General features: G+C 40.5%; 1 protein-coding gene across 6 annotated transcripts in view; it reads right to left on the bottom strand.

The window, feature by feature from the left end:
• The window catches only part of HDX (highly divergent homeobox), a 49,218-nt gene extending 38,296 nt beyond the window's left edge, over nucleotides 1-10,922 (bottom strand). For 4 of the 6 annotated variants that reach the window (XM_030497351.1, XM_030497353.1, XM_030497354.1 and 1 more), the window contains exons 1-2: nucleotides 10,808-10,922; nucleotides 3,218-3,364 (exon numbers count right to left, since the gene is read on the bottom strand). In XM_030497351.1, the coding sequence (XP_030353211.1) occupies nucleotides 3,218-3,364 (147 nt within the window). In that variant the 5' untranslated portion in view covers nucleotides 10,808-10,922. Of the gene's footprint in view, nucleotides 1-3,217; nucleotides 3,365-3,506; nucleotides 4,057-10,807 lie in introns of those variants that run through there. The other 2 variants (XM_030497352.1, XM_030497356.1) reach the window with 2 other exon arrangements.
• Between the last annotated feature and the right edge of the window lie 13,918 nt (nucleotides 10,923-24,840).

Here is a 24,840-nt window from a genome sequence, read left to right as displayed (position 1 = left end):
ACCGATACCTGCTAAGGAAGTTCAACAGATTTTTCTATGGAAAAATACACATCCCTGCCCTACAGAAGTGTGTTGAAGTCTTCATTCCATTCTACTTATGTTTGTTGTAAAATTTTACAACGTGCCTAATTTGAGGAACATGCAGGAACATCTCAGTTACTAATGATGAAATTTTTCTTCTCAAAAGCAAGTTTAAATACAGAAATTACAGTCATAGATGTCAAGTTGCTTTCTTTTATTGAATAAAACAAATCTAGAAGATCAAACTTTGTTGTTGTAATTTCTGCTCAGTCAGTAAGTTTTCAAGATAGAAATTACAGACACTGCAAATTTCGGACCAGGAGAGAAATTTCATCCCTACCTTTTCCAACTGTATAGAACCAAAATCTAAAGGTTTTCCTCATACTTTTCCTGAAAAGAAATGCATTCAAAGAAATGCAAGTAACTTACTAGCACTGCTGTTCACTTGGGATTAAAGTAGAGTTTCATGAGACAGCACAAATTAGATTTGCCACTTGCTGAGAATCCCGTTCTCCTGACCGTGACCATGTCCCCAGATTCTTACTCCCACTCTTTATCGAAAAGCACACACCTGAAGGATCAGTGAAACTCCCCCAAAAGACATAAAACTGAACTGACAAAAAAAACCAAAACAAAACAACAAAAGTTTTGGTGAGGTTAGCAAATTTAGCTGGGTTACTCTGAACAGATGCAAGAGATGGTCAGTAAAAGACGACAGACAGGAGAGAAAGATTTGCACAGCTGAGAGAAGGGGAAGAGTACAAAACCTCCCATTTTTAGCACTGTGAGACATAAGCACTGAGAAGAATTATGCAAAACTATACCCTTAGACTGAAAGGGAAGCTCCATGTTGTTACTAGCTTGATGGTCATGGCATCAATTTGGGACGTGACAGAGAAGACATTAAGTACAAAATCCCCTAGAAAAAGGGACACAAACCTTTGTTTCAATCCAGCTCTCCAACTCGTAAGTTTTGGGAGCACCTTCCCTAACACTGGAAGCATTACTGAAATACTTTATTATTTAGGAGGAGCTCCCAGAAAAGATGATACATCAAAAGTCCAGCTGTTAAGAAAATTACCTGAAATTTCAAAGACCCTGATTTTACATTCCCAGTTTGAATCAGGCAGAGCTGGAACTTCAAACTGTCCCACATTCCAGATACACATGCCAGAGGGACTGTCAGTGGTGTCCGGTCAATAGCTTTGACCAGAAAGTCCATCCTAAGTCTGAAAATAAAGTGCCCTCAGGAAATCTTTCAAGAGGTATAAAAGAACAATGAAGCTGTAACTCTTCCGGCATCTGTTGTGATACTATGGGGAGAATCCCACATCACCTCCCTGATCGCTGCTCCCAGCGCTCCCTAACACTGTGAAGAAAATCAGACTTGGAAAACTTCTGCACTTTATCAAGTCATATTGCTCACATTTTGTGTAAAGACAAAAAGCAACCAGCAGAAGTATGCTAATACTAATGAACAACACCAGGCCATTCAAACCTGACACAGTTAGAATAGATGTTTATTGAATTTGAAGGACACAGGGTTTTTTTCCCCCAAGAGTAACTTTACCACATTCCCTAATTTTGAAAGGGAGAATGTATTTTTAGGTTTGCAGTAATAAAATCTGTAGAGTTCTACATCAATTCATAAATCATTCTTTTTTCCAACTCGGCTCAAGACTGGAAAGACTGGATGTTGTTCTATCACACAAAGGCTATAGAAATCCTGATTCAGGGAAAGAATATATTCATAGAGTAATGACATTTGAATTACAGCAGTTACATTTAGGGAATTCATGTTCCTATTATAGTCATATCTGCAAATGCCAGCTGCAACCCAAGTATCATTTTGCTCGACATTGTGCAAAGAAGTACTAACCTCTGTCCAAGAGTTTTATGGAGAAAAAGGGGGGGATGAGGAGAGGCAGAAAGGAGTGGTGTAAAGAAGAGAAAGGTGAGATCACACAAAAATATGATAAATGAAGGACAAATGCTGGTCTGTTTCCACCACACTGCAGGAAGAAAGTATTACAAGTAAGAGCTCCGTAAGGGAATAAAACTAAAGGAAGAAGGTCATGACACATTATTGCAGTAAGGGAAAAAGAGAGGGAAATGGAAGTAGGAAGATGGCAAGTGAATGAGGCCTGCAAGCAGAGGAGAGACTGGCTGCCTCCTCTATGTCCTTTAATCAGCATAAAATTAGAAAAACAGGCCCTGACTGCATCATCAGCACCCAGATTCCTGTTACAACTCTTTGTCTGTTTCAGGGAGCCTGAATTTCTGGCTGCCTTTCAGAACTTCCCACCACCCAGAGCTGAGAAAGTAAGTTTTAATATTTCCAGAGTATTTGAGGGAGGGAACCTAGACAAGAATTAGGGAGCAGGAAGAGTTGTTACTGTCATTATACCACTGGTATATCACTTAAAAAAAGTAAAAATAGAGTGGTCTTACTCCTTCCTCTTCAGTGTCCAGTGTTGCAGCCACTCCTGGCAGCTCAACTACTGATATTTTTTCCACTAATGCTTCATGATTTCTATTTCTGCTCTGAGACAACAGCCATTTTGTTGTCTAGTGTTTCACAAAGGGATTATTATTTCCCTTCCCATGGAATTCGTAGACTTTGGAAGAGCTCCTGTTAGCACTAGTGACATTTTTCTTTTATAAGATAAGAATGCACTCACTGTAAATAACCATGAGGGACCACAATATTTATGATTGTGACATGGAATACAAGTGTGACAGAGTGTGTCAAAAGAAATACTTCCACAATTATTCCTCCAAATACATTAGGTTACACAAATTTGTTTAACTTAACAGTTCCTTAACAACAGGACTTTGATACAATACATTGCACAAGGTTTCTACGGAGCAAACTGATTTGCAATTTAACAAATAATAACAAAAAGCCCGAAAACACAAACCAAAACACCATCAACAAAAGACAAACAAACCAACCAAACAAAAACCACTCCTGGTGCAGTCCAGGCCCCTGCTAAATACAGCAATCACGTGAAGACATTTCAGCAAAAACAAACTATGAACAGGCTCACTGGATAAAAACGAACATGTCACGCATACTGAAGTCTGATTTAAGACAAGTATGAAGTTAGAGACTCCAGTCCTCTACAGATATTTTATGTAAAGAAATGAATGTGTATAACTTTAACATACAAATTTGGAAGGCCTCAGTACTTACCCTGACTACACTGAAGTCCAGTTTAGTTTCTTGTGCACACTGTAATATGAGCTGAAAGCAATTTTTACTTTGATTTGTCATTCCATTTTCATAATAACGCTGCAATATCCTTTGTTGCTCTACAGTAAATACAGAACGCAGATTCATCTAAAAATAAAAGAAGATACTCTGAAAGTTGGAATAAAAACTGTAATACTTGCAGAATGTACAGGCTGTCATTTATGCTTGCGATAATGCTAAGTGTTGACATGTTTTCTTTACGGAGTCCTTTCCCAACACTTTTACTGACTTTCCAAAACCCCCCGTTACAGTCAGCATTAGTGATTCCTCTGTGATAGACTCAAGTTGAACAGATGAACTACATGTTTGGAACAACACTGACAGCCTTTCATAAATAAATTACTATGTTGGGTTGCTAAGTCCAAGAGCCTCTAGTTTCAAAGAAAAAGTTTCTTCCTAAAGAAAAAAATAAAGGATAAAGGCATTAGGCAAACAGAGTAACATCAGCAGCTCCAACAATATTGCCAGGTCTGTTTCTCCTCTCCTGCCACAAAAAATCTGAGATAAAATAAAGGTCACTGGTTGACACAATTAGAGTTTCTGCTGTCTCCAACTTCAGCAAATCCTACACTCTGTTCTGGCTGGTCACGCTACTCCTTCTGCTGTGTTAGCACCAGCACTTCCCAGCTGTAGCCACAAAGATCAAGGACCAAAACTGAAGACAAACCGGGGGGAAAAACCCAAAGAGAAGGGCTTTAAGCAGTTCTGGTCCAGCCTACTGCAATGCTAATGCTCTAATATTAACACTAAGGAGGGACCACCCAAATCACAGCCTGAGTTTAGAAAGGTTAAAGCTTTAGAAAGGTTTCAAACTGTGAAACTGTACCCTGAGGCTGTACTACTTGAGAACACTTAAGGCTTGTTTTACAGGGGGAAGAGGGTACAGCACCTCGGGATGTGTTCCTGCCCCTCTGCTGAGTGTTTCAGCATGCTCAACCAGAACGAGGAGACCCTCGCTCCTCCCAGGCTAACAGCAACTCTCCAGGTTCTGTTTACAGCCTGCTGAGCCAGCTCAGCACCGAGTCCCCCCATGAGAGAGTGTTGCTGTGTGGGGACAGGGTCACGGCAGTGGCAGGAGGTGGCCGGGGACAAGACAGCCTCTTCAGCAGCGGTTTCATGAACACGTTAAACCAATACAGCTTTGTTATGCGTGAAAATTCATGCCCTACCTTGGAAAAGACAAACTGCTGAATATTGCCAAGTACAGAACAGGTTCCCTAGCAAAGGCTCTTGTTATATGGTCTATACAGGCAAAGAATATAATCCTCTGGTTACATGTAAGAAAAGAAGAACCCCATATCACCCCAGGATTTCCATACCAGGGACTTCGTTTTATCCCAAGCAGGAGGCTGACAGCTGAGACACCACTAGCATTCGCCAGGAACAACCTGCATCTGACCTTGTGTCTCGGAAAGTCACCATCCACAAGTTATTTTAAACACTTTTAGTATATGTATCCAAATAATGCAAAACCAACTAAAGAACAAGAAACCATACCATCACGTTATAGGAAAATGAAGGGGATGAGGGAATCCTTTGTAGCTACAAACCTCTTAGCTACCAGGTTTGGAAATTCTGGATGGAAAGGAGGAAAGTAGCAATATATTTAATCTTTGCGTAAGAACTCCTTTTAATTTAGAGCAAATAAAATTATTAAGAGCTCAAAAGCATGACCAGACACCCAAATCCTTTCACATCATTAATCAAGACGCTTATACTACTTAACGGAAATGGATATTAGAATTTGACAGGCCTTTATAAAGAAAACATCAATATCTAGAATTTGGAGTAAAATGCTTGTAGGTCAGAACTTTGATCTTGGAGTTTAGTTTCCTCTATGTCAAGAGGGCATAGAAATATCACTAACTACCAATTTGTAAAAATTACATTTTCTTTTCGATAATACTTGAAACAGAAGATGATTTTTCAATCATATTTTTACCTCTGTTCCCAATTCTTATTTACCCTCTCATTCTTGTGCGTTATTAAATGCAGCACCACCAGCTGCATCACAAGTCAGGCTTTGCCTGAGTTATGCCTCCACTGGAATGTGTATTCAGCCACAGCCAGAGCTGGTCAAAGAAGACTGTTGCTCTGAATACTCTGCTGTTTAAATAAATTTTATGGCAAGCAACAGAGGAGACAATTATTAGCCCATTAAGAAATCAATAAAGTTCATCAAAATCTACTTTATAAAGTTAAGAATTGTCTTCAGATCTCCCCTGTGGATACACATGATGATGCAGCCACCAACTGATTTATAGTACTCTTAAAGAATACGTAAGAGTTAACTCTGTGATTCTTTTTCCTCCTGCACAACTGGCAGGCCCCAGCTTACGCTTCTGTTCTGCTACTCTTTCAGTATGAGAGGTCCTGTTTTATTTAGTTGAGATCAGTTCCCACAAACAACCTCATCAGAAATAGTTACGAACCTTGTACCTTTCCATATCCAAATGAAGTCTGTCATCAAATAGCTCCAGTATTTCTATACATAGGCTCATCAAAAAGCAGCATGCTCTCTAACGAGTTCATCAACTGCAATGAAGACTCCTCCAGCTACAAGATACAGTTCTGGAATCAGACCTCATGACCTGCAAGCGAAGATGCGTGTCAGGTCCTTGACACGTTTTTTAATTATGTGGATTTCTGCATCCAAAATCACTTCTGTGTTAAAATACTTTCACTGTTGTATTTGACATCTGTAGTTTAGGCAAGGACAGGGTGAAACATTTTGCCGAAATCCCTTGATGCTCAGAGAACCCTATATGCATTGCATGACAGACTTCAGCCAGCCAAGCTCAAGAGAGGTCATGGTCTGGTTTAATAAACAACTCATCTTTGCAGTTTATTTTCATCACTTGTAACCTACACCTGCCAACCAAAATACTGGTAAGTTTCCTTAGCGACCTCTGCCTTGAACGCAGTCAAGTACAGCTCAAAGGGTCTGTGCAGAGGTCATCAGAAATTGATTTAAACAGATTGCAGGACCCTACAACACATACAGTCATGAAAACTGAGTTTACATTCCAACATCTAAACTTTCAAAGAAGCAAGTGAGAATTTATTAATGCTTGTTGTGTTTTAAATATATTGAATCTAAGGCAATCAACAGTTCTGTACCATTTCCCACTGCCCTACCTTTCCATACATGTTTAGCAAAGGTACAGAAAGGACATTAAAATATTGTTAAACATCATTTACTACCTGCTGTGTAAATCAGTCTCATTCATTCTGCTCTGCCAATTCATGTATCATTTTTTTAAAAAAGAAAACAACCCTGCCTTTTATCAGAAGCAGCAGAAATTTAGGGGTAAATTGCAGAATAAACCAGAGCACACACATTGTGTTCAGCAGGGCCATGCAGGCAGCTACATCTACCTAACAGAAAAGTTGGTTCAAATTCCACTTGAAATATTAAACTTAAGCTATCCAAACCATAGGGTTCACAGGTCCACTACAACAAGCCGTTCTACTACGTCCCATAATACTTTGAACTACACTACAGTTGCTTGGTATAACACATTAATAAACAAGTAGACCTCAAGCTCCAGACAGTACAGAAGCGATAGATAACCTCAACATAGAGCACTAATAGGGAGTAAAGCCCCAACAAAGCTACCCCTCCCTAAGGAAGCAGCAGGGTGGGTTTTGCTATCCGGGTTGCAGACATAGCACAACCTCCCAAGACGTGTGCTCTGGTCAGAGCCAGGCAAGTAAAAACAGCTTCTCAGCAAGATCTTCAATCACACAGAACAAGAGGAAGGAAATTCAGAATCATGGTGTTTTTGATTTTTAACTGCCCTCATAATAATTTACAACTAGGCGTAAAAGATCACAAGATTAATATCAGCAGTACTATCTCCAAGCATTCAATCTCAGTATCGCAGGACAAAACACTAACAGGCATTCTGATTTCACACTAGCCTGTAGGACATCTGGCAGGATTCCTTCTCTCGCAGGTTAAAAGCTCACTGGTAGCATGTCATCTGTAAAGTCCAGATGGAAATCAGTTTGCTATCAGCAGTTCTTAAGTGCTTATTTAGAATCCCTAAAACAGCACCCTGCATTGAATAAACCAATTACTGAATGCTTGGAAGCACCATTAGAAAGCCACAAAGTCCAAAGCCATCGCATTAATCCACAAAGCGCTGCCTCTGCATATCCCATCTTCACAGGCAACAAGTTTTGCTCACTATTATTTGCTCAGTACTATTCAAAACCACCTCAGTACCTTCAAAGGAAATAAACTCCTTTTCCCAACTTCTTCACTTACAAAGCACTCCAGTTTCTTCAGGATTTCTCACCTTTGTTTTGAACCTCAGACTCCAAGTGAGAAATCCACATGGATTTTTATCAAAATTCCATTTTGAGCTTGACTTTTCAAGCTTAGAAAACAGGGATTTGAGGTTTTGGGAAGCCAGGTGTCCAGATGGTTCGCAACACTTTGGCACTGAAAAGGTTTTGTTACAAAAAAGAACTCTGTGAAATTAAATAAAATTCAGGCAAATCACCATGCAAAACAAAATTCCATGAACGTAAGTTAAATTTTCACTTCAATAAAAGATAGAGGGGGCAAATCAGTATTTAAGGATATAACATCTGCCTGCTCTGCTAATAAAATAAGGTAGCCTTGGCCAAGCATGTTGCTGTCTGTGTGACAGTACAGAGAATAATCTATGACAAAAGAAAAAGCAGGTTTCCTTCACCCCTGCTACGTGTCCCAGGCCAACTACCATTCAACTTTCCACTTGGGTGGCCTCTCACTCCTCAACCTCCTGTAAACCCATCAATGTAAAGATATTGTTCTTCATTCCCTTTCAAAACCCAATACTTCTGCAGACTTTTTTAGCTGCTGGAGCAACTTTTTCTACAGCACCCACTTTCCTTCCCCTTCTGTGGCAAGGGCCAGCACAAGCGGAGAGGGGAGAACACGGAAGAACTAAAGCAGAGTTTGCTTCTGAAGTAGGAATGAATTTGCTTCATGCAACAGGTAATTAATGTTACAAACACCCCACATTGTTTGCTGCAAATGCCTCGTCCTTCCACTCTAGTTACTTTAGTCAACATCCAAAATGAAGAATCTCTCCAGGGAGACATGGTGAAGCCGAGAGATGTATTTTTAGAAACTAATAAAACCAAGTTGGTATCAAGGAGTACCACAGAAGGACAAACAACAAGAAAATTGGAATAATCCCATATTAATGATCCCTAATTATTAAAAAAAATAATTCAATAGTTACTTCGCTGTTCTGCAATGACTATTTGAAAGATTTGGAGGCAAAGAAAAAAAAGCAGCAGCTTAAGAAGGGAAAAAGTTTGTTGTCTAAAGTCCACCTGAAATGTAGAACATGGAGCCTTAAGTGTCAAAAACTCTCTAAATGTTAAGATTGCTGAACCAAGTAAACTTGCTTACAAGGTTAAATGTTTATAGACTACTACACTAATAGTAATTAGTTTGAAAAATAGGAAATAAAAACTTAATGATACTCCTCTCATTTCAGACAATAACAGAAACTAGTCTTGGAAGCAAAATTAACATCAATAAACAAACAAATTAATTCGCTCAGAATACAACCTACCGCAAAATAACTAAGTATAAGAATCTTCATGGTATAAACCACCAAAACTGTGGTTAGGATTAACCTGGTTGGGGTTAATTGGTCAGGGATTAACACACAGCGATAAAAAAGAACAAGCAATTTCTGGGAGTGTTTTGTTGTTTGTTTGTTTTCTTGAACTCAGGACTAAACAAGTATCTGCTTGGAAAAAAGTCATCTTATAAAAGCTTGTAAGCCTATCACTATTTGAGGTTGTCCATTCAGAACAGGTACAAGAAGAAAATCAGTGCACACCTCAGTTTATTTCCTTTTTTCTCTCCCTCTGCAGACCTCCAGCAGTACAAAATAACAAGACTTGGTGCCAATATACAGCTGAGACAAAACTGTGACTATAGTAAGAAAGCTACTATATACATAAATAAGACAAGACTGCAGTAGTGACACTATTACTACAGCTTTAGAAACCCAAACTGTACCAGCAAGCACCTAGTTCACCTCCCACGTCTGCCTAAAGCTCACAATTTGTTGCACACCCCAAATGGGAAGGAACCAACCAACCAACCCCCTAATGCAGAGGTACTGGACATACATCAAGCAACAATGTTTAATAATGTCAATCTGTAGGTTACTGCCTCTTTCCTACACATGCTGAAACACAACTAGACAACTCTTAACTGCAGCAGATTATGCTTACGGTTGGGTAACTGCAACATACAGACCAGCTTGTAAAACTACTTGTAAATATCCATGACTCGCAGCACAATTGCTTCTCTCTCCACTATGTACAGCAGTTGTTAATAGCGTATTGCACTTCTACCTATAAAATGCAGCCCTTTATTAGGGACAAATTAGACAGCCCTCAATAACTTAATAACATAGTAACTCATGACCACAGCTCTGCAGGTTTATGTATCCCATCCCACTTTATTAATGCAAATGAGACTTCTGACTTCAACTGGATTAGTCATGTTTTAAATTAAGCATACACACCAGAGTTTGTAAGACCTGTGTCAGAAAAAAAGGAAAGGAATACTAAAATACAGTTTTACCCTGAAGATGTGAGGGCTGCTTCAGAACTCCAGAGGATACATCACCTATGCTACCAGAAGCCCTAGGCTAACAGAACACAGGGGAACAGGGATCACTTGTTCCCCAGTGGCACAAGCCTATGTGCCAAACAAACACTTCCAAGGGTGAGCCCTCACCAGCACCATCACTCCTCTGACCACCACAGGCCAGCGCACTTCTTCCTCCTCACTCCCTTCCAAACACTTGAGGGCTAAGATCTGACAGCTGAAAGACACCCTGTCCAACTGCGACCATGACTGGTTGTGGTTGGCACCAAAACAGCGCCTCAGAGAGGCCGAAGGGGCCGAGGGAAACAAGGCTTGAGCTCTTCCCTCACAACCCCTGCTGCTGCCCACCTCCTGCCCCGCTCACGCCTGGCTACACCGCACAAGGCCTCACACCAGGAGGCAACACTAAGCTTCCTTCTTACCCCTGCCCAACCGTCCCCCCACAGCCTCCCGCCGCACCAGCGCTGCGGCCGCTGCCCGCCCGAGGCGCGCAGGGCCGCGGGGAGGCGTGCGGCGGGGCCGGCGGGGGCAATCCCGCGCATGCGCTTCGGGCACCCACAGAGCAGTTGCGCGCGCGCACCGCGGCCGAGGCTGCGCAGGCGGCTCCCCGGCGCACGCGCACTGCCCCGGCGGCGGGTGCCCAGCGCCGGGCTCTGCGGGGCCGCGGGGGAGGCAGGAGGAGGGTCTGCGAGCGCGGGACCGCGCGGCCGCCCTTCCCCCAGCATCGGTCGCCGTTCCCCCCCGCCACGGGCTGCGGGCCCAGGGACATCACCATCATCATCACCATCACCACCGTCCCCGCCCGCCCGCCGAGCCCCTCCCGTGCGGGGCCCCGCCCGCCCCCCCGGGACTCACTGGCGCCCGCCCACCGGCCCTGCGCAGCGCGCCGGGCTTACCGTGCTGTGCGGGGCCGGCCCGGGCGCGCGGGGCTCCGGATTCAGCCGGTTTCGGCTGGGTCGGTCCCGGCGTCACACAATGAAATCAGCGCCTCCGATCATTAATTCTCATCATGATCGTGACGTCAGCGCAGACAGCGGCCAATGGCAGCGTGAGATCAGCGCCGGCCGGGACAGCGCTCCCCCGCCCCTCGCCCGGAGCCTGGAGGGGGGGGTGGGGGTGCGCGATTCCGTGCGGGCTGCGCCGGGGCCGGGGGCCGCTGCGGGGAGCGGCCGGTACCGCGCTTCGGGCCGGCACCGCACTGCGCTGCCCCGCAGTCCCGGCCTCCCGCACGGCCCCTGGCCTGTCCCCGGCGACCGGGCAGCTCCCGCTCGCCAGCATTCTCCCGCCTGCGGGCAGGTAGCGGTGGGCGCTGTGGAAATGCCGGCGGGGTGCGTGTAAAGCGGTCCCGGCGTTTTCAGAGAGCCATAAATAGTGAATAAACAGCGAAATGCAACTGACCGTTTTTCACAAGGTTTTTATCGTGCTGCTCTTGGCACGCAAGTAGGTAAAATCTGAAAAGCTTCACAAAGGGTAAGGATTTAAATTAAGTGAACGTGATAGCAGTCAAGAAATGAACTTTTTATTCATTGGAGTGAACACATTTGGCCTGGGAAGAAAGGAAATGTCAGTCTCTTCAGGTGGGCAGCCCAGGCCCTCGCCTGTGTCTCAATCTGAGCTGGTGGCTACGAGCACCACAGCACAAACCACACACTCACAACACTGTGTTACTATCCACAGCACAGCTCTGTGCACTTGTTTTCCATCCAAAAGGAAATCCAGTCAACAAACAGTGGGATGTCCGATACCACCCATCAGTACTGACAGATTCTGTGATAGAAATCACATAAAGGCGTTATTTGGTGTCTTGGCTATAGGAGCACTAAGAACTCTGGATCTGATTTGAGGCCGCCTGTTAATTACGAAGCCTCTGGATACACCGTGGCCCTGTCCTGAATAGTTCGCGCTGTACGTCACAATGTTAAAATGTTAAATCAGGCAATTTTGTGTAATGACTTTAATCAGAACAAGTGGTAAACATTTCTGTAGGACTGAAGTCAAATTATTGCTCCTGGTTATTTGTAGACAGGAAGGAGAAAAGCGGTCAATGTGTATGTTCATTTTAAAGTTACAGTAATTTATACTGTTTAAAGATTTTAATACTAACCTCTGACATATTTAACTCAGTTTTTGGCCACCTAAAGTTTTGTCTATGGTTTTCCATTGACAATGCAGCAGGAAAATGTGCTGAATGTTTGGTCATCCACAAATAGAATAGGACCTTCTAGTGTGTCTTTTAATAGTTGAATAGTAGTTAATGTTCTGTCCACATTGTAATTACATTTCCTTCACCACTTGTGAAAGTCAATCAATTAATAAAGCTTAATCTGAGTTAAAAATCTTCAATTACTGGAATTGTTCCAGTCTTTATTTTCCCTTTCCTGCTGTGTAAAGCAGAAGATGTACCAAGCCAGCTCTCCTCTGGTCATGTACGTTTCCCCTGGTGTAGCTGATGTAGAGACCTCTGCATACTTTCGCACAACTTAGGGTAATATATGAGAGACTTTGATACACTATTTCCTTTGTGTCACACCCAGTGATTGTGTGGATTAGATGTGGTAGTAAACACCCTGAATTTAATAACAGGATTTTACAGATAGTCCGTGTATTTTAAACCCTTAATCTAGTATACCACTGCTTCCTCTACGTGTATCACCTTCCACTATGTGCCATCAACACATACCTTTGTCGTGGTTTAAGCTTGTAAAAATTAAATAGAGCAACTGTAAAAACCCCACACCACTTTAATAGAAAGTATTGTTTTGGAACTTGCTGTGGAATGACACCAGAGAAATTTGGTACGCTTTCTTCTCACATTCTATGGGGCTTGCGAAACAAACATGGTGAGACAGAGTCTTCAAAATGAAAAAGTGTTTGATAAAATACATCTTATTAAACTCTTAAAATGTGGAATAATAGTAGTATTTCAAAGGCCTTTACCTGACCAATAATGCACTCAGAGGTGCTTTTTCTACTGTTTATATCAAAAGGTCATAGGATCGTTCTTAAAGGAGACATCAGCTGTGTATTTAAGTTGTTGAAGAAACTTGCATGTGGACTTGTGGCCACAGAAAAAATTCATAGATCATAGTAACAGAAATTTGTCTCAGTATAGAAGGTAAGACTAAGAGCTAAGAGCAAGAAGAATATGAAAAGAAAAAAGAGTAAAGGACAGGAATAAATGTATTCGTGCTAGTGATAGGACCAGGGTAGAAGAGCTGCGCTTAACAATACACACTTGACAATAAAAAAGAGTAAACTGGACGTATGGGATTGAAAAGCCACTGCCGTTTGCAGCAGCAGAATGACAAGCTCCAGAAAGAGCTTCATCCTATTTACTTCCTTCCCTGGTTTTTGTTTGCCCTGAGACAAACCTGGAAGGGAAAACTATGGCAGAATGAAATAAAACAAATAATTCTCCCTCTGCACCCAGATCCACATGCTTTCTCATTCATTAATAATAGATTTAAATTAACAGCGGCTGGCAAATTGGTCCAGGAGTCTAAACAGTAGCCCAGGACATAAAAGGACTCCTTACATGAGGGAATTAGCATCAAAGCAAGACTCTCTGATGTAGCTACTTTGTATTAGCTCATTAAACTAATTAGCTCAGCTTACTATTAGTTACTTAGTTCAGTATGGGTTACTGCTTCTACGTGGCAGAGAAAGCATTTCCCAGACATACGTGCGCTGGTTTCTAAGCGCTGTGCATAGGTATTCCCTGCTTTAACAGCAGCCCCATTGTTCCTACGTGGGATATGGAACATGGCAAAAGCCCTATTCCATAGTCCACAGTCAAATCACACAATTCATCTCTTCCTCATGCCAAGACCTTCTCTGTTTTCCAGCAGCTCATACCATTTTCAGATTTTTAGCAGGTGGTGCAGGTAAGAGCTTGGGGAAATGTATGGAGAAGTATTGAAAGTCCACAGTTAATCTAGTGCTTGGCCGTCTTCCCATTATGAAATTTTTGCTAACATTCATCCTGAATCGTTAAATTAAACCCTCAGAAGAGATCAGTTAAACTTCAGGCTCAAGACTGACCACAGCAAACCTCCACTGGCTCCTTTCGTTGCAGCAAAAGACTGTAACAGTTTTCTGAGCAGTTCCTCAGCCCATTCTGAGCCTTTGTGGCCCTGGCTTTGCTACAAGAATATCGTGTCTGACCATGCCAAGAGTCTATAGCAAAACACATTTCCATCCTAAACTGTTTCACAAAAAAACATTTTCTTGTGAATATTTCTAAAAGCACAGCACAGTTCCTGAGATTGGGTGAGACCAAGTGAATCAGGTGAAGTGTCCTCCTTGTGTGACAGCCATGGTCTTTTGTAGATAAAATATCCTACTTCAATACCAGAGCATCACATATATTTTGCAGAAAGACTGTGTAAGATTAAATGTTATCACAAACTGCTGTTGCTCATTGGAAAATTATCCTGTTAAGAACTATGTTTACAAAGGAATCTTCCATCTCTGTCCTTGAGATAACGATAAAATTGAAGTATTGATGGTTTGATGCCAAATAATTTTCCCTCTATACTAATGCTGTCAGTTTATTTTGTCTACACACAGAGGAGTTGTTTAAATGCAAATTCCTTGTTTCATGAAAGAAGACAGTCATTTCAAAGCTTTGCGGGCACTTTTGTATTAATCACTATTTGTTTGAACAATTTCCTAAATTAAGTCCTACTTGTGGTAGGACTACAGTATTGTTTGTATTATTTCCAAACTGGTTTACTCCCTCCATACATATAATCCCAGTCCAGATAAAATGGAATGATGTAACATTAAAGGGAAGATTTTTTTAAGGAGAGGGGAAGGTTATATACTTTTCCCAACTGCTGCATCTACAGTTTGTACTGTTGGGTTCCTAGTAGATGCTTTTTCTTGAACAAACACATCTAGAAAATGCCCTTTTATCTCCTTTGAGTTTAAGACAGGATGCCAAATCTTTTTTAGATACAGGCCTAGCCACTGTCATCTGTGCTTGTTATCATAAGGCAGTGCTGCTGCGGTGATGCACTTGAAAGCAGAATTTGGTGCAGAAATACAGTTGTGTCCTTTTTAAAGCAAGATAAGAATACAGGAACACAGGACAACTGTGTTGTATCATATCAAAAGCCTTTTTAGCCTAACATCCTGTCCCTGGCAGTGGCTGACGGCTTATGTTTCGCTTTAAAGAACAGGAGAAACACACATATAGAGTGTAATTCAGGCAATTGGTATTTTTGATGATAGAAATACACTGTTTATCATGTTTTAATGCACCAAAGATGACCTGTGGGAATTTGTGTTTCATGACAATATCAGTGTATTGCTGACCAGGGAATTTCCAGCTATGAAACCTTAGAATCATAATTAATGTTAATCATCACTGTTCATTAGTATAAATAACTAATTTTGGTCTCTGTATTTTCCAATGAAAAATCTGTATTTCATTATGTATTTCATACATTACATACATTTTCATTATAAAATAATAATATATTTACACTCACATGGGCATTTTGATTCATTTTGTCCCCAAAGTCTGTTACTTCATCCAGCTTCATCACTCATTCTTATTCCACCTTATTTTTTTTCCATGCAATAAGTAGAATTAAAGATCAGAAAACCACTGGTGAACTTTAAAACAAGTCCCTGTTAAAGACTTCATGTTTCAGTAATCTCATTAATATATTCTTTTTTGTTGTCAGATATATTTTGTATTATTTGAAATTACTACAAGTAAAAGCAAGCAGCATTACATTAGTGGAAGTGTCAGTGTCAGCAATGGTGTGGGTTGTGCTATTTTATTCTGCAGTGAATAAAACCAGGGCAACTCTGCATTGCATTAAAGGGAATCTTGTTTACCACATACTTTGATCTGAAAACTGATTTGCCTAAATAAATCCAAAACTGCAAAAGAATGCACTAGCACCTACAGGTGGTAAAATGTGGAGCGTAAACTGCCTCTTCTGTAGTGGTAAACTCAGTGACAGGTTATGGTCTGGCCACTTATTTAACTGAGACCTGTAGCTGGGAGTATGTTGCCCTTCCAGCATATGTTTGAATGCAACAATTTTGAGTCAGAGTAAGGTCCGTACCACCAGCACTCAGGATCTCCTGCTGGTCAGTCAGCTTGTCACTTGGTTTCTTGTAGAAATGCCAATGGGAAACTCAAACATGTGTATTTGTAATTAAGCACCCAACTGGGTGCAAATAACCCAACCTGGGTTATTTGAGTACATCCATGGATAGATGATGGATTGCTCTGATTTATGAGAGTGTCTTAGCTTGCCTGGAGTGACTCAAAAAAAACATTTAAATTAACAATTTGAATCAGAGAAGGGGCAGTGGCATCTGGAAAGGGCAGATGGACTTAGGTACTTCTGTCTTTTTGATGCCTTTCTTCTCCCAGTCCTGTATCCCAAGACCCTTTGCTAGGTCCCCCTTCTCTATGGCACCTGGGTCCTTGCTGTGAGACCCTGCCCCATGGGGAGCACCCATTCCTTCTCACCCCACAGGAGCACCACCTCCACTGTTCCCTAACACATCATATTAAAACAAGCTTTTTGATATAATGAGGGGGGGGAAAGAAATAGCAGCTGTTAGCAGTCTATTTCAATAAAGACCTAAAAGCAAAAGCAGCAGCAACCTGTCATGCTACACAGCTGATGGGTTTGCCCAAGAGACTTATATCACTGTGTTTTTCTTGGATTCACAGCTAATGAAAGGGTGCAGTGTGCTGCAAGCCATGGAGCCGAAGGTCCATTAACTAGTCAATTTCTAACTCTGCGAATTAAAAGCAGTGGTCAACACAATATTGTACTTCTACAGTTTCACAAGAAGCAGAACTTCAAAGCAGTTTTTTAACAGCAACATGAACACTGGACTACAAAGGAGACGCCAAATATCACTTTGTTTGCTAAGGGAAAACAGGGCGATGGAACAGGGTGATGAATGTCTTGAAGGACTAATGTGTTTTGGAATTATAAAGCATAGAAATAAATAAATTAATAATTGTTATCATCAATCAGATGCTGTAGGTACAGCCCAGCAAACAGCATGTCTCTGATGCTTTGCCATAGGAGACATCTCTTTTGAATGTCTTAAAAAGACGAAGGAAAGGTGGCTTTGTGCCATACCGCAAACATATTTTCCCCTGAGCTACTTGATATATCTACAGACACAGTTCAATATTGTGCAGGTATGTCATTGTACTTTGCAAAAGCAGTAGCGTAGCACTGTTCCCAGGTTAATTAGCTGTGCCCTTCAGCAAGGATTAGAGAAGATTTGAAAGCATCTAAAGCCAGGGAGGATTCAAGAAAAGCAAATAGCCCAACTTGTGTGGCAGACTCTATTGCCAGGGATTCAACTTTGACTTAATCAGGATCTGTGTCAGCTGCATTGATGGGCCTTCACATAAGTCATTTTATTTTAGGTAAACGTTTGCAAATGAACTTTTTTGTATTTGTAGCGTCATTTGGGAAAAGGGAAAAAAAGAGTATCCTACCAGCAATATTGTTACCTGAGCTCTACAGAAACATTTAGACCTTTCAAACTAAATGTCAAGTTGTTTCTATTGAGTCAAATTATTGCAAATTTAAGCTAATTAGCATAACCACTTTCCAAGTCAAACCAGGCCCTTGTGCTTTGCTTAAGTGGTATTAATAGGTGAATACATTCTGATTGACACAGCCCGTCATGAGCCCAAAGGATTTTTTACTCCAGGCAACAAAATTCTTCATGGACAGAAATGCAATTTTACTACAATAATTTTTAATACAGAATTACATTGTTTTCCTAAGCCCAGTAGGAAACACAATCCTGGTGAAAGGCCTATAAGAGAAGGGACACAACCAGCCAGGAAGGAATAGTCAAATACCAGTTGTGGGTTTTTTAACCACAAGACTGGCACAACAGCCTCATAAAAGGTGAAGACCTGAGTTCTAGAAAATGGGAATTTAATTCTGTATTGTTTCCTAATGCCAACCTTCTCCGTGTCACATCTGTATGCTGCAGAGATGGCCCCCTTAAATGTTGAGCCTTGTGCTCTGGTTAAAACATTTGTTTCTTGGTTGCTGAAATGGCAAACTCTCAGCCTTACTAAACTCGGGCACTGGGTACATTGATGTGAGCCAGGAAAGCTTGCCCTGATTATGCATCACTTTCTAGGTGTTACACTGGCAAAGTGGCGCTTGGAAAATGAGATTAAAATCAATCATATTTTAGAGCTATTAACTTGATAAAATTATACAAAGGGGAATGCTTATTTGCAGCATAAAACCAAAATATTTGCCTGGGGAACGTTTTACTGTCAAAGAAAGACATTTGTGCTACATCTAAGATTCGAAAATGCTATCTCAACAAAGAGGGTCACAGCCCATGCAAGTAGTGACCCATCCAAATCTAATCCACGATACAAATCTGGATTTGGTATAAAAAGGCAAAATTCTTCCGTCAGTTAGCAATGTGATGGGATCATTGCTGCTTTCCAAAAGACTTGTGAACTTCAGGGAAGACATCACAAGACTGTTCTTATAAGCCACAGTATTTGTGCATACAAGTACTTACAATCTCTTTTTGTGCTTGTACATTCTGTACAATATGTATTCATGTTGAAATAGATGTGTTGAAAAGTTTCAAAATATTCTGAAATGAAGGAGTTGAACCCAATGGCTTATTCATTTAACAGGAGACTGTAGCTTGCTTGCGCTGGCATAGTAAGAGTGGAGATGAGCAAGTCTTCGGAAAATAAGCTTGGCTTGATATTTTTAGAAAATGTCATTTAATCAGGATATGGTGCTCTATTTTTGAACTCTTTTCTATGACAAATCCTGGCACAACATTAGATTAAAGTCAGATCTTGTGCCTGGAAAACCAGGCACCAGCTGGGTGGCCAGCCAGTGGCCTTTTAAGATTCTTCAAGGCAGACACCGCATCCTACAGCATTGCACCAGCTGGGTAAATGTCTAAAGCCAAAACATTCAAGTATCTTTGCCTAGCTGTCCTTGTTGAAAATGTCCTCAGCAGCCATTCATACTCATATCCATGGCTTACAACAACAGTTTAAAAACTTTACATAGAAAAACATGCTTCCAGATCCCAAATTATCTATTTAAAATACTTGGGCAGTGTTTAAATGAAATAGATAGTATACAGTGCAATTGCAAAAATAATCGCACTGTCAAAATTAATTGCCATATAAAGTTTTCATTTTCATTAGGCAACTCCATCTACAAGCTCTCAAAGACTTTTTTTGTCTTCTTTATATGACAGGGTGACTTCGGCTATTGAGACCACAGGCTGAAGTATTGCCAAGCAGCCTTTCCAGAAGAACACCTATTTTTTGCATGTGTACTGATTTAAAAATAAATTGTTAATCTGAAGAGTTCCTTTGGGGCATTTTGATTGTGTTTTATTTGGAGACTTGGAGTTCAAACAAAGGATTCATATTATATATCTAAAAACTGTCCCTGAAAACTCCTTCTGCAAAATGTATTTAAGCATTTGAATGAATGTGAAAGAAACCAAGGATAAATATCCTCCAGTTAACTTGAATAAAGCACTTGGATAAAGCAAGATTTGCAAAGAAACTCTGAGTCTATGGAGACAAAATACTGCAAATAAGAAACTAGGAAGTTATAAAATCACCAAAGGATCCCTTTTTCTTGAGGTCAAAACTGGAAAAACTTGAGTCACAATTCCTGAAAAGCTTCTATGCCAGTGGTATTTTAACAGGAAAATAATTGACTTTTACATTCTAATATGGATATTAGAATTCTAACCAGGACAATGTCCTACCAGAAAAGTTCATCAAAGATGTATCAGCAACCAGTTTACATGGCTGTTTGCAATGAATTAATACATTTCAAAACTAGTCTTTTTTCTGTCACTTCTTCACAGTTCAATATGATACATATTTTTGTTTAAGTGTAAAATCATGTAATTTAGAATTTAGGGGAAGAAGCTTTCAACAAAGTTATCAGCCTAACCTGGTTTTAATCCTAGCATTTCTGTGAATAAATAGAAATATGAAAATGAATTGTGCTATGAAAAAGCACTAAACCAGCTTTTCCCCAGGAGATTATAAATGTCTGTATGTATGAACAGAGTATTCAATTAACATGAAGAATGTTCTGCTAAGTTTCATGATGATGTAGTGTGAGAAAGCAGCCATACAAAACTGGTAAGCTATAGAAAAGGTGTAAGAACTTCCTTAGGAAGATACATGATTGTATAAATGTAGACATTTATTACAAAGATAGATGCAGAAATGCAGCAAATGTGGCGCTTCATCAGTAAAATGTGGGCAGCACTACACATAAGTAACATTGTGTGTTTTAGTTTAGAATGCAAAATGAATTTATAAATAATAGATGGAACTAGTATTAATAATTTTACAGATAGATGGATGAAATCAATATTTTTCCTAACCCTTCCAAATTAATTTAAAACAGCTACACAGTTACTCCCCTTTACCAAAGAGTTAAGGAAATATTAAATGGGTATCTTAAATGATGAAAAGTTATCATCCCAAGATTAACCTTGGAGGAACGAGGGTGAAGAGGGAGGTAATACTGAAATATACAGCTTAGGTTTTTATGTAACTTGAGCTTGGTACTGCAAGTGCGAGTGAAAATGTCTCCAGACAGCACCTCCTTCTCCTCTCTGCCGCTGTGGCTGTTTGCAGCTGCAGCACCATCTCCAGACTCACATCACCCATCCCAAATAAAAGCGGGAATTGGCACCAAGTTCAAAATGAGTGAGGATATGGATTAAGAGCAGGGTCGAGCATCAGGACCTTTCATCTCAGCTACACCTAGGGAGAAGTTTCTCAGCTACATTTATAATGTCTTATTTTAATCTACCTAATAAAAAAAAAGCAAGCCCCAAAAGGCATGAGGACTGGAAGCTGAATCCAGTCTAAAAATAGAGTGAAATAATCACTAAAAATCATTGAGCTCTTCCAGACAGAAGGCACAGAGCCTTGTCTACAGGGACTGTGAAATAGGGGTCAAGTGTATAACAGGTTTCTTGTCTGTCTCACCTTTTCACAGCACTGGCTCACGGTGCTAACCACCTACCGAGAGGTTTTGTAGCCAAAAATTGCTGCTGCTGCTGCTACTGCACTGAACTGAAAAATAAAACCACGACGACTCGAACTGCACGAGATATTTTCCTCCAGAGAAAACCTGGTGGACTGAATTTGACTGGGAAACTAACAGAAGCTTGAGGAGCAAAACCAGCAAAACTTAGTGACAAATTGCTGATGGGCACATAGCGGGACTCCAAGGCCAAGGCTCGGTCATGGTCATATCTGTGTTAAAAGAGTCATGGCTCCTTTTTTTAGGACTAGGTCTTTTGATACTTGCAGCCATTAGCATTTCTAATCACTCTCATAGTCAAAACAAACCACATTAAGAGAAAAGCTAAAAATGCTAAAAATGCTAGCTGTTATAAGGTCTTGGAGGACACAGGTCCTAAGGAAACACTCAGTATCTGTCATCAGAAATTAGAGAGTGTTTAAAGAATTGCTATAACTTTTGAAGACCCCTGAAGCAAGGAGAGATGAAAAAACTATGCCCAGATTCTAATGATGGGGCTGTGGATGGTCTTTGTTGGCTGAAGAACATACTGTCGAGTCTGTCCTTCTCTCACAGGGAACAAAAGGACTCCGTCTGGCTGCAGAGCTGTCGAGACATCCTGCAGAAGGAAGGAAATGCCGCAGGTCAGGGGGAGGAAGGCGAGCAGGAGCTGCAGATGGCAGGGGGGTTCTGACAGCTATTGCTATAAACAGGGCTTCCGGATGGCAGGTCTTAATTTTGGAGCTGAGCTCGTGCAATATGTGACTCCAGGATAGCGAGAGGGAAATGAAAGCTGACTCTGAAACACAGCTATAGAGCTTTCCAGTTCTTGGAAATTACTTTATACCTGCCTGTGCTTGATCAGAGCAGGTATTGTCACCATCTAAAATGGTTTCAGGTTGTCCAAGTGTACTTTTATCAGAAAAGGAAAACATGATGTTGTTTGCTTCCCAAGCTCTTTAAAAATAAAGCTACCATTGCATGTAAGAGAGACCAGAGCTGTGTGGAATGGAAAAAGCGAAGGAAAAGTCCTGACAAATTAATTGCAGGAGGAAAGCTGGTTGCTAATGCAAAGACTCCTGGTTAAGAGCAAAGAGCATGTTGCTGTGATGTAGTGGAAAACACGACAGGATGTATCACCATCATCTTTTTGGTCTCTTTAAACGTCAAAGCAAGTTAATTTCGGGAGACAAGCTGAAGGGAAGAGACCTTTTTATTCTGCATCCTTCTTTTGTATTACTGTTTTCCTTGTGTCAGTGTATTACTACAGAGAGAATCAAAACCTCCCAGCTCTGCATTTAAACCCAGTGTTTCATCCACCAGTCATTCATAGATTTATCAAGGGCAGTATAGGAAGCTTCACATATTAAATTCTCTAAAGTAAACACGGCGAAGGCTGCAGCAAATGTTTTGATGTTAGGTTAGTCTGGCAGGTCTTACAGACCTACATGGATTTTCTTTTTCTAGCTTTCAGATTATGATATCTCTTTTTCTGTTCACAATATTAAGGCAACAAAAAATTTGGCTCTAGTCACGCACTGAGACTATCTCTGTAGTCACTGCACAGCCAGTCCTCCAGGCAAATATTTAGTCTAACTAAACATCATGAATGAAGAGGTTATTGGAGTATAAAGTAAGAGCATAATCTCTGAGGTTTTAACCAAGGCATTAGAAAGACCTAATAATAGCAGGGCTTTGCAGAGATGCTAAGATAAAGGCATCTTGCGAATGCCTTCAAGAAAAGCTTTGCCTGTCACCAGTCACTCTACAACATGAATGACAAGCTTGGACCAAGAATCATGCAGAAAAATGAAGATGGCATAACAATAATTGTTATAATTTTATGAATCTGACATTCTCCTTGCCAGCACATCCTTAGTGACCCCATCAGATATCTCTGCAAGGCAAAATGACTCTTCTAACATTGAAGCCCATGTTCAAAGATTTCTGTAAGGCAAATTTTACTATGGGATGATGGAGAAGATGAAGAAGAACAAAATGGTTTTTCACAGAGGAATACTTCTCCATATCACTGTCTAGATTGCATCCCAGTGCTCTCCTGTACTCTTGAACTTGAGCTTTTATCTCCTTTACCACCAGAGTGAGTGTCCTTCAGTAGCAAAATAAATCCCATTTGCAATGCTGCTGGACTGTTTTCTTCAAATAATAAATGTTACATGGAATACACAGACCAAGTTACCTGAAAACATCAGGAAAATCAACAGGCAATTTTGTTCCAAAGCTTACTTTCCAGCCAGCAAATAATGAATAACAAGGGAATCTGGTATCAACAGTTTGGAAGTTTTATTACTGTTGTCAGGTTTCCCATTATTATTGTTTTTTTCCAAAGTAATATGGTTTACTTCATGTAGCAAGAAGCAGATGGTTTATCGCTTATAAGCGGTTATATGCTTCTTGCAGAGGAAGTATATAGAACACTTTGAATGTTTTTAACAAATAGATATTTTCCATTTATTTACTAGAAGAAGGGGAAAGGCAAATATAAGTTGTATTGTATACAACTGAATATGATATATTGACAGGAAATTAAATGTACCATAGTAATAAATATTCTTATATTTTGTTAAAATACTCTTTCTAATATTTTCTTAAAAGAAGCTAGAGTTAAGAGCCGCTCAAATTTTAAAACTCATAAATGCAAAGATTTGAGGGCCAAAAAGAAGGCTTACGAAAATGTAGTCTCATCCACACAATACCTACATAATACAGACCACTGATCCACATGTAATGATTTTGGCATCACACCGGCAATTTCTGTGGAGCTGGAACGTATTTTAGAAAGAAGTTTCCCAGTTTTGCCTTCAGAAATCCTCATGTTGACCCTGTGACTCTTGATTCTATAAGCCTCATGTTTTGGGAAAATGAGAGTGAATCCATTCTGAGCATAGAATCATTTTCCCAGTGCAACAGGATCCCCTATGAAGGTAGCAAGTTGCATGAGACTCAGACCAACTTGCTGCAACATATTTTCCTGTTCCTCCTTAGTTTAGTTACACTAGCCAGTCAATTCTGAATTTAGCAGAACTTTGTAGTAATTCCCAGAGGAATTCTGTATAGAAAAGTGATAACAAAGGATCTTTCTGCAGTTTTTCCTTGTTTACCAAGCTGATGATGGCAAACTGGGGAGATAAATTATGCAGATGAGGCATCTGTATTACTAATCCTCTCTTTTCCAGCAGCTCAGAGTGAAGATTTACCCAAATATCTGTATCCTCATGACATTTACTCTTCTGCGGGGAGAAAGCTGTGACTAGTTCTGGCAGTACAAGTCTGTGTATGAAAGAATCCTTTTCCTTGGCAAGGTAGATGCATATTTGACAGGCATTTCTTCAAGATACTTTCTTCTTGTATCTACGCTTCAAAGATTGTCCCAGTGATTCACAGATTTGAGCGTGCCTTGTTATTTGGAGCTGTTTGGAAGACTGTAAACATGTTGACAATATTAGCAAGCAGACTAAAAACAGACAATCCTGTTTCCCTTAATATGAAAACATCTCAGTATTCTCTGCTCAGAAAAACATTTGCAGTCCTAGTCAAAGCAACACAGAGTTCATCTTACATGTGAATAAATTACTCCAGTTGTAACTTCACGATGTCTTTTCTGAAATCGATGGATTTATATTAAAGAAGAACCATATTCTTTGTGTTAATTTTTGGTATGGTTTTAGATACATTTGATATTAATACACTTTGTGTACATTTAAAACTCTGAATATGGCTGCAAAAAGTGATCATTTTTTCCCAGAAATATGTAATCTAGAGAATCTATCCTACATAAACCACTACTGATGTCAAGGAATTGTAACATACCTGAAGGGCAATTTCTAGGGGGAGTGAAGGCG

This window comes from Strigops habroptila, chromosome 9 (genome assembly GCF_004027225.2).
Source record: "Strigops habroptila isolate Jane chromosome 9, bStrHab1.2.pri, whole genome shotgun sequence".
Taxonomy (NCBI): Eukaryota; Metazoa; Chordata; class Aves; order Psittaciformes; family Psittacidae; genus Strigops; species Strigops habroptila.
The sequence above is the reverse complement of the archived record's forward strand: the minus strand, read 5'-3'. Positions and strand labels throughout refer to the sequence as shown.